Source organism: Culex pipiens, chromosome 1 (assembly GCF_016801865.2).
Source record: "Culex pipiens pallens isolate TS chromosome 1, TS_CPP_V2, whole genome shotgun sequence".
Classification (NCBI taxonomy): domain Eukaryota; kingdom Metazoa; phylum Arthropoda; class Insecta; order Diptera; family Culicidae; genus Culex; species Culex pipiens.
Window position 1 is genome coordinate 51,501,105 of NC_068937.1, and position 10,825 is coordinate 51,511,929.

The window sequence follows — 10,825 nt, forward strand, 5'->3', positions numbered from 1 at the left end:
CCCCGGTGGTTGGTCACTTTTTCGATTGAGACTTTTTTAGTTTGTGCCCCGTTGGTTGGTCAAAGTCAAACTAAAAAGTGACAGTTCGTCAAAACAAAGGTTTGGTAGTTTGTGTGAACTCCGTGTAAAAGTGGTGTCAAACTAAAAGTGACCCCGTTCGTTTGACAACAGTTGGTGTCAAACCATCGGGGTTTGAATGTAGCTGCATTTGTCCCGTCTGTATCAAACTAACTACGCGAGTAGAAGGATTTTCGGACGATACGTAGAGAGACGACTTGTTTACTTGGCGGTTGTTTCGAGAAAGTGGCTCAGCCTGAGTTTGTATTAATCTTCTTTGCTTTTTCATTCTCATCAAAATACATTTTTATTAGGTTGGTAGATAACACATGTCAAAGTGACAGTATTTATTTAAGTTTCTGTGACGAGTACACCACAACAATCACTAATTTATTTCCAGTTCAGGTTTTTATTGAATCATGTTTTGTCATTGCGGGTAAAGATCCTAATTTAGGGTCTCTAATTGCGGGTACAAGTATTATTTATACTTGGAGTATTTCTCACTTATGGCATTCATAATTGTGCTATGATCCAGTCCAGATAGTTCGCCACACGGGTGTACACCCCAGGATAGTTTTTAAGTCCACAGTCGTGGCCAATCGATACAATGCCAAGCAGGTGATATTTGCTGTCCACAAGCTTCACCAGTGGTCCTCCGGAATCACCACTACACGCATCTGTGTAGACACCGTTGGCATCTGCTTCTCCTTGAGCGCAAAGATGGTGGCTCGTGATGGACCGTTTAACTCCTTTGTAACTTGTTTGGCAACTGTTTAAGTTTGTTGTTCTCACCGTGCCTTTTTGCAGAATGTCGGAAACGTTATGCGTACCTTGAAAATAAAATTCTGTTCATCTGAGTTCGACAAAAGATAACTATGTTGAAAATACCTGTATTCGTCCATCCCCAGCCAACGACGGTTAAATTTTCATTCGACGGCAAGTCTTCCTCGGATCCGTACAAGCAAAGTGGATCAATTTCCTTTGTTGTGTCGTACTCTTCAGCCATTTCAACAATCGCTATGTCGTTGCTACTCTTCAACGAATTGTATTTCGGATGCATAACAATTCTCGCTATTCGGTATGGTTCAGCACCTGAATCATTTGCCGAATTGGTTCCCAACAGGACATGAGTAGGTTTCCCGTTCCGTATGCAATGTGCAGCGGTCAGCAAGTGTTTCTTGGTGATCAAAGCCGCACCGCAGCGCTTCGTTCGATCTTTGTACTTCAACAATCCCATGAAGGGAAAATCACCGACATTGGCGTTTTCGGTGTTGCCAACCACATGAGGACCCGCTCTTGAGATTCGATGAATTGGAACCTGTATGCACAAAGCTTGTGCGGTTATGGGACAGCAAACAACCCGAGCTTGTCCGGTAGATGTACAGCGCGCCGAAGCCGATCTATCTCCCTCAGGACATTCCAGAATTTTGCGACATATTCCGTGTTTCTCACCCGACAGCTGGCAGAAATCGTTTTCTGAAATAAAAATACAAACGAAACTTAATCCACCTTTAGGTGGTTGGTGCCTTTCTCTAATTATATATAACATCGTCGTGTGTGTACTTTCTTGTTAAACGTCCTATCTTTTTACAACAGACTTGTCACAAAGTCGCACACTAGCGATAACATTCAGCCAAAACAACAATATTTAATAATGTCGGAAAAATCATTCAAACACCTTTCTTAAATGAAGAAAATGACGGATTTTCTTGAAGAATCCAAAAACAGTACCTGCTAAACTAGTATACATTGTGATCAGACTACAAATCGAATTGACTCTTAAAATTAAGACTTCAGTGCTCTCAACTTTGAAAGGTCTTTCAATTATCTAACTGACGACGAGTCGCATGATCATCATTTTAATCAAAATATCTGAGATCCGGCCCCTAAAAAGTGCATGAGTCACACTTTGCTCATAAATGTTGATAGCTTTGTAAGTTCTTCAATGTTTTAGGCTCATTGGAAAGGTATTTTTAAATAAATTTCTAAAAATGTATAATATGACAGTCTTGTTAGAGTAACGAGAAACGCATTGGAATTATAAAACGTCCAATCGGTAGAAGTTTATTTGAACTAATAATCAAACCAAGCTGCCGGCACACAGTGCCTACTTGATTGCGCGCAGTCTTAACTCAACACTCCTCCTAGACTGCTGCGACCAAGCCGATTATCCCAGCCAGCTTCTCCGTCCTGGTCCTGGCTAGTGGCTTCGTGAGAAGGTCCGCCACCATGTCCTCCGTTGGACAGTAAACGCAGCTTACCTCCCCCTTCTCGATCTGGTCCTTCGTGAAGTGGAATCGCGTGGCAATGTGCTTCGTCCTGTTGCTGAACTTTTCGGCAGACAACATCTTCAGGCAGCTTTGGTTGTCTTCCTGGATAAGGACTTGCTGCTCGTCGTTCAGCTCTCGCAGAAGCACCTTCAGCCACAGCGCCTCCTGCACCGCTTCGGAAAGCGATACAAACTCGGTCTCAGCGGTTGATAGCGACACACAGCTCTGTTTCCTGCATGCCTAGTTCACCGTTCCGCCGTTGACCTTGAACACGAACCCGCTGTTGGTTTTTCTGTTCTCACGGTTCTCCGCCCAGTCGGCGTCGCAGAATCCAACGATCCCGCTGTCAGTTCCGTTCTGGCTCTGGTCCGCAAGACCGCTCGACTCGACGACCTCTCCGATGTACTTCCGTTGGCTCAGGAAGTAATCACCTTGTGCGTTCTTCTCGATCTCCATGCCGAGGTAGAACCGGATGTCCTGAGGAACACGCTCATCTCGAAGTTTTGCTGCAGCGCGCCAGCCAAGGCCTCGATCATCTTCGGATCTTCGCTCGCAACAACCTAGTCGTCCACGTACACAAGAACATAGCACCAACGTCCAGCTCGTGAAGCTTCTGATTCCAGAACCGCGCCGCCTGCTTCAGTCCGTACAGGCTCTTCTTCAGCTTGCACACCTTGCCTTTGGCGCCTTCGAATCCGCGTGGCTGACGCATGTAAATCTCCTCCTCAAGATCGCCGTACAGGAAGGCGGTTTTGATGTCGTACTGTTTCACGGTCATGCGTTTCTTCGCAGCAACAGCCATCAGCGCGTGAAAGGTCGTTTGTCGCACCACTGGCGCGAACACCTCGTCGTAGTCGGTCCCGTATTGTTGGCTGAATCCTTGCGCAACCAACCGTGCCTTGAACCGAGAGGCTGCTCCTCCTCAACGGCATCCGGTTCCGGCGGAACCAGTCCAGGCTGCTGAGCGGCATCAACCTTCGGAGTTGTACCGAAGTCAAGGGAAATTACGCAAACGCTCGTCGGGACTTGTCGTCGATAAATGAAACGTAGTATCGACAACCGCCGAGGGACGGCAACTCCATCGGACCAGCGATATCGGAATGAATTATCTGAAGCAACTCCTCGGCGCGGGAACCACTCTTGCTGAACGACAGTCGAGCTTGTTTCCCCATCAAGCAAATCTGGCAATCGTCCATGCCGTCTCCGATGATCTGCACACCGCTGGCAACACCGCTGGCCAGTTTCTTGATGCTGCTCACGGCGCTTGTGCCAAGTCTCAAGGGTCTCAACGTGCGAGCACGCCAACGCCTTGTTCTTACCCTGGTCCACCTAGAACAGGTCATCCTCGATAACACCGGTCGCAACGACGCCGCCATCAACGTTCCGGATGATGCAGCCGTCCGCGTTGAACAGCACCGTATTGCCCTTCCGTACGATTTGTGCGATCGACAGCAACAGATCTGGGACAAAGTGCCTTGAACGTTGACAGCACCGTACACAACGCTTGCTTCCCGCGCACGGCATCCTTCTCGGGGCAGTGCTTCGCAATGTGGCTAATTTTGTTGCACTTTCGGCACCGTGGGCCGCGTTCCTCCGGCTGACTTTTTCGCGATCCGTGGTTGCTACGAGAGCCGCTCGCTGTTTGGTCGTCGTCATCGAAACCGCCCACTGTTTGGGTGTTGCGTCGGTAACCACCTGGCTTGTTGACTCGCCGCTTAGCAACGAAAGTTTTTTCACCTGGCAACAGCTCGTCCTCCTCCCCCGTGATCGCCATTCCGGAGTTCTTGAGCGCCATCACCATGGGCTTGAACCGGTCCAGGCAGCCCCGCCAAAAGCAACGCACCTACGAACCTGTCTGGAATCGGGAATCCGATGCTCTTCAGCTGGCGGCACGCCGAGATGATCTGGTTCGCGTAGATTTCCATCGTTCCGCAGCTGTCCAGATCGGTCCTGATGAGCTTATGCAGCAATCCGACCTCCCGCGTGAGTCCGCTTTCCTCGAACGCGTCGACCAAATTCTTCCAAGCTTCTTGCGCCGTCTTCGCTTCGCGAACGTGGTAATAGTTTACCGGTTCCAGGAACTGGATGATCTTCCCTCGCGCAAGCTTGCTCTTGGCCGGGTCGACCGCTTCCACCGTTCCATCCGCCTTCCCCTTCGGTTCGACGGCATCCCACAGGTCTTCAACTTCGAGGTGGGTTTGGACCGCAAACTTCCAGTCGGCCCAGTTCTCCCGACCGACCAGCCGCTCGATCCCGTGAATCCGATCGGACATCTTTGCTAGTCTTCGCGCACGTCCGGGCTCATAACCTCTTGTTAGAGCAATGAGAAACGCTAGTGAGAAGGCTAGTTTTTTCATCAAATATTGCTACCCTACAAGAACTTCAACGAATGATCAACAAACGCCGTGTTTTGCACAGCTGAGAAACGCCGCACAAAAATACAACAAGCTTATCGCTGCTCTAGAAATTTTGCTCAATTTTCTGGAGGGAAACCCCACACGAGACGTTCTTGAACCGATTTGTTCATCTTTGCAAGGATTTTACATGGAAACTAGAAATTGAACCGCAATTGTTGGACGACTTACCTCTGAAGTTGTTGTTATTTATCCCAAATACACTGGTTAGACTGATCAGGGTAAAACCAAGAGCTAAAATCATTTTGTTTAGAATCGATTTAGCCGCAAACGGCTTCAATTCAAACGAGATGATTACTATACCGCAAGTGCTAGTGAATCAAACGCTGAGAGCGTCCAGATTTGCGACCGAAGCGGTGAGCGTTCTTAGCATAACTGAGCGTCAATTTGCAAATGCTATGGGCATGGCCCCAGTATGCACGCATAACGCTTGTAGTGGTGGACAAAAAAAAAGAGCGAGTCGCTCAAAGAGCCGGTTCACTGAAAATAGCGAACGAACCAGGGCTCACTGAAAAAGAGTCGCGATTCTTTTTGAATTCCGATCTTTTGAAAGAACCGTTCTAAGATGGCATGAGTTCTAAGTTAATTTAGAAAAAAAAACGAAATTTTAGAATGAAAAACTTTGTTCTAAATGAAAAACTGACCCTTCTGGGCCGATGTAGATTCGAAAAGTACATTAAATTTCCCTTAAAATGACATGTTCCAAAAAAAAAAAAATTACAGTCAAGTAACGGAAAATGGCAGAGTTTTAATTTTTTTTCTATGAAATATACGTTTTTTTGGAATTCTGAGTACCGTAAGCTGGGGCGAATCGGGACTACAGTCTGAATAGGGACAGCAGTTTTTAAAGCACTTAAAGCTTTTAAATTTGGAAATGGATGTACACATTTTGTTGGTCTGAGTCGGTTCTAACCGAAACCAACCAGAAAAATCAAAATATTGTGCTCCAACATGGTTAAAACTGCTGTCCCAATTCGCCCCATGTGTCCCGATTGACCCCAGTTTACGATACGCCATCAAATTGGGCGTACAATTTTACATAAAAGTCCTTATGACACCAAATTTCTATCTCATCACCGTTGAAGGCTGCAATTTTTTGAAAAATAGGTCTTTTTTCGCATGTTGAAAAATGGAAGGGGTCATATCGCCCCTCCGTCACGAGATATCAAAAATTGGACCTCGGATTCGTGATCAGGGACAAAAATCGAAGAGGGGTCGGGGCAACTTTTCCCGATTTCGTGTGAGTTGGTAGAGAATTACGCATAGGGCAGATTCACGTGTGAAACATGTGATATTGCTATGTGCTTTTCTTTCAAGATGGGCGAAATAATTAGACCCGTGTTTTTTGCCGTAATAGGGTGCCGTGTTAGGGTGGTTCAAAAAATTGTCATTTGCGTCGATTTGTTATTGGGATGATCGGATTAGTTGTTAAAATAACAAAAATCAATAACAAAGATTTGTTCGAAGAATAACTTAAACTGCTATTATGTTGTTATTGCAATAACGAACCAATAACACAGAAGGAATCATGAAGGAATAACAAGATTTGTTATTTTGTGCGGAGAGGTGGAGCAGCAAAATAACAAAAAATGTTATTGAACTTGTATGTCTCCATAACAAAAAAAGTTATTGTTTTGGTTTATTTGTAATTTGCAAATAAACCTGCAGTTGCCATAACTCCTCTGTACTAGTCAGGGCTGCAGAGTCGGGTACCTCCAAGCGACTTTGAATCCATACTTTGAAGACAACTCCGACTCTGGATGTAGAATATGACGTCAACGACGACTTCAGCTCTCCAAAAATACCCGACTTCACAGATTCCGACTCCACGTAAAAGTTGCTGAAAATTTGCTGAATTCGATGCAGTCTCCGAGGTCTCACTCCAGCTTGAACTTCAACGTCAGCTCCGACTTCCTGGCTCTGTGAAAATAATAACAGTTTTTGTTAAAAAAATTTCTTAAAAACAGTTTTTGTTATTCACACTTCAAAAAATCTCAATAAATAAATCAATTCCGTTAGGGAATATAACAAAATTTAAAAAAAATAACTCTCAAGAGTTAATTTTATCGGATTAATTTTAGCTAATTATTTTTTTTTTTCATGGTGAAATAAATGACCCCGATGAAATTGGTCAAAATTATTTCATAGTTCTAGCCAATTTCAGTAAAATCCCTTAGGGGGTATATCAAATAATTAAAAAAATCAACTTTCAAAATTTCAACTTTTTAGAATAATTTTAGCTTAAGGACCCCATTTCATGGCCAAAATAATGACCCCGACGAAATTGGTCAAAATTATCCCATAGTTCTAGCCAATTTTAGCAAAGTCCCTTAGGGGGTGTATCAAATAATTAAAAAAATCAACTTTCAAAATTACAACTTTTTAGAATAATTAAGCTTAACGAAATTAGACAAAATTATCCCAAGGATCTAAACATATTTAACAAAAGGAAAAATAATAACAGATTGTGTCATGGACACCTAGAAATTTTTCCATTTGTGCGATTTATGGTAATTTTATTTCCGAACGAATAACAAATTTTGTTATTAGGAGGGTTTTTGAAATGTATAACATTTCCTCTTATCAGCGTGTTATTAAACATTTTCAATATAATATCACTTCAATACCAAATTTTGTTATTTTATCAGAAACTGTTATTATTTTTTCTTCTTGAAGTTGATCTTTTGGATATAATAATAACACTTTTTGTTATTTTAACAGGATTTGTTATTGAAATATTATTAATTTTGTTATTACCGTCTGCCCGTCATTTCAACTGATTTTAACTGACTTATAAACTAATGAAATATGATTAGTTTGCCTTTCAAAGAAAAAGAGATCCGAAAAAACAGCCAAACATTTGAAAAAGTCGTATGAAAACCTAAAATGGCGATTTGACCGTTGGTGGACCAGAGAGCCTATGTCTGAAATATTTTTATCGGATTCTTCGTAAAATTTCGCTTAACAAATTTCAGCTAAATTGGCCATCTCGAGATATCGTGGCACCCGTAAATCAACTCGGTGTTTAGATAAAAACGTTCACAAATTTTCACAGTTTGCTTGGCGCATGGCAAATTTGTTAACTTGGATCGTCTCTTACTCAGTTTATTCATGAAATATCTTCATGAAACTTTCAGGAGTGATTTAAGAGCGAGTCCACGAACAGGGCATACCCCTTTGTGTGGGATTTCGTTTGGACCTCACCAATCTGCCTGAAATTTTCATGGGTTGTTTGAACATATAAAACTAGCATCTGGCCAGAATATGAGCACTCTAGGTCAACGGGAAGTGAGGCAAATCGGGACACAAAGTTTGAAGGTTCAAAAACGTCGAAAATCTTTAAAAGGCTATAACTTGGGGAAAAATCAATTTAAATTTCAAAATTCAAAATGCATCTGAAAGGACTTGAAAAATGCAACAAAATGCAGGGTAGAGCATCCCAATTGGTTAAATTTAAAGGGAGTTATTGGCATTTTAGTGAAAAGATAGCATAATTTTCAAACTCAAATAAAAAAGTGTTCCATCCAGATATCAACTCGGTTCGACCAGAGGACATCTGGGACTACCTACAGGGGTGCCCAAAGTTTTTAAATGGCGGGCCAAATTTGCTCAAGTAGGCTTGCGGGCCAAATGTGGAAAAATTAAAAAAAATGAATTTTGTTCTACACAATAACAACATCTCTCAGTTGAAGTTTACTATATTTCAGCTATTTTTAGAAATTTTCAATCATGAAGTTTATTTAAATCAACAAATTCAAAAAAGCAAAAAAAAACATAATATTTCTTTCAAGGTGGCCGAAATAATTAGACCCGTGCTCGGACCCGTGTTTTTTTGCCGTAATAGGGTGCCATGTTAGGGTGGTCTAAATTGTCATTTGCGTCGATTTGCGCAAAAACCACTTTTTTTAAAAAAATAATGACTCCCCGTCATTTCAACTGATTTTGACTGACTAATGAAAGATGATTAGTTTGCCTTTCAAAAAAAAATATATAATTTGAGATCCGAAAAAACAGCCAAACATTTGAAAAAGTCGTATGAAAACCTACAATGGCGTTTTGACCGTTGGTGGACCAGAGAGCCTATGTCTGAAATATTTTCATCGGATTCTTTGGAAAATTTCAGCCAATTTGGCCATCTCGAGATATCGTGGCACCCGCAAATCAACTCGGTGTTTAGATAAAAACTAACTTAATCCACCTATGTGGTTGGAGCCTTCCTCACTTATTATATGATGGAATTGTACAAAAATTTCATCTATTTTTTAGATTCGGAATAAAAAAGTACATAAATATCACTTAAGTGGCCATACCTCGAGACAGGGTTGCCAGATCATCAATGGACTCATTGGAAAGGTCTTTTGATAACCTAACCAACAATGCACAGTGGGGCCAAACCCGGTGCTAATCCCATGAAATTGATTACGACAAAGGCCGCAGGTTTTTTTACCTCAAAAATAGTGTTCTATACGTAAAAAAGCCTGATAAATCGAATGGTGATGACCCCATCCACCGGAGACCACGGGAACAGGTCCATTTTTGCCCCTTTTCCCCCTAAAAATCAATTTGCTCAAACTATTTGACCTGTACAGAAAAAGGCCGCAGGTTTTTTGACCTCAAAAATAGTGTTCTATACGTAAAAAAGCCTGATAAATCGAATGGTGATGACCCCATCCACCGGAGACCACGGGAACAGGTCCATTTTGCCCCTTTTTTCCCCCTAAAAATCAATTTTCTCAAACTATTTGACCTGTACAGAAAAAGGCCGCAGGTTTTTTGACCTCAAAAAAAGTGTTCTTTATGTAAAAAAGCCTGATAAATCGAATGGTGATGACCCCATCCACCGGAGACCAAGGGAACAGGTCCATTTTGCCTCTTTTTCCCCTAAAAATCAATTTTCTCAAACTATTTGACCTGTACAGAAAAAGGCCGCAGGTTTTTTTGACCTCAAAAATACGAAAAATAAGAATTAAATAATTTAAGAATTTAAGAATTTATGAATTTAAGAATTTAAGAATTTAAGAATTTAAGAATTTAAGAATTTAAGAATTTAAGAATTTAAGAATTTAAGAATTCAGTCAGCGTTCACCTCTCAGAGAGAGCAGACGCATAGTGCAGTCTTTAGAAAAATCGTGCGATCCGAAAGACTGTAATCGGCTTGGTTTTTTGCTGTCCCGTACCTACGGGCTAAGTTTTTTTGCAAAAAGCACCGACCTGCTACATCTAGCAAGATGAGCTCGACAATACGCCGCGTAAACACGTTCAAAATCGACTTCGCTAGTCTTCCAAAAAAACCGCGTTTTGAAGAAATCCATCACTTCGTCAAGACGACCTTGGGGATTCCCAAAGAAAAGATCGAACGACTCCAAGTCAACCACTACTTCTGGTGTGTGTTTGTGAAGTGTGTGGATCTAGCCACAGCCCAGCAAACAGTCCTGCAGCACAACAACAAGCACGCGTTCGAGATTGATGGGAAGAAGTACACCATCAAAATCCAGATGGAAGATGGGGCCGTTGACGTCCGCCTACACGACCTACCCGAAGAGATCACCAACGATCAAGTCAAGAAATTCATGTCTGCGTATGGCGAGATCCTGTCCGTGCGCGAGCTGGTGTGGGAGGAGAAATATGAGCTCGCAGGACTCAAGACGGGCGTTCGCGAGGTGAAGATGATCTTGAAGCACCAAATCAAGTCATTCATCTCGATCGAGGGCCAACACACATACGTCACATACATCGGACAACAGACCACCTGTCGTCACTGCGGCGAATACAGTCACAGTGGCATCCCCTGTACGCAGAACAAGAAGCTGTTGTTGCAGAAGGTGAGCGTCAACGAGCGCCTCAAAGATGCCAAGAAGCCAACCGGCAAGTCGTCCTACGCTGATGCCCTCATGACCAAACCTTCACCCCGTTTCGTGCCGGCAGTTCTCGTTGAGGACAACACCGGTATGGACTGTGATGGCGACAACACACACACCGATGCAGAGAATTCCGAGATAACCACCGAAGGGAATGGTAGCAGTGGCGGAGGCAGCGGTTTTGCTGCGGAGCCCGGGATCATCATTCAAGACGGCGGGAGCAGCG

The 10,825-nt window shown here is 43.1% G+C and overlaps 1 protein-coding gene across 1 annotated transcript; it reads right to left on the reverse strand.

Annotated features, from left to right (window-relative positions):
• Positions 1–291: 291 nt before the first annotated feature.
• On the reverse strand, positions 292–5,126 carry LOC128092518 (trypsin-5-like). Its single transcript, XM_052706450.1, has 3 exons — positions 4,913–5,126; positions 946–1,533; positions 292–887 (listed from the first exon to the last, which is right to left on the reverse strand). The coding sequence occupies exons 1-3, from the start codon at positions 4,983–4,985 to the stop codon at positions 571–573; spliced, it is 978 nt and encodes a 325-aa protein (XP_052562410.1). The 5' UTR covers positions 4,986–5,126; the 3' UTR covers positions 292–570.
• Between the last annotated feature and the right edge of the window lie 5,699 nt (positions 5,127–10,825).

Bases quoted from the DNA above. Each gene is read 5' to 3' on its own strand.
- LOC128092518 (XM_052706450.1), bottom strand. From the start codon at position 4,985: ATGATTTTAGCTCTTGGTTTTACCCTGATCAGTCTAACCAGTGTATTT. The intron at 1,534-4,912 runs GTAAGTCGTCCA...TTTTTATTTCAG, and splicing joins AAATAACAACAACTTCAGAG to AAAACGATTTCTGCCAGCTG. The intron at 888-945 runs GTATTTTCAACA...TTTATTTTCAAG, and splicing joins CTGGGGATGGACGAATACAG to GTACGCATAACGTTTCCGAC.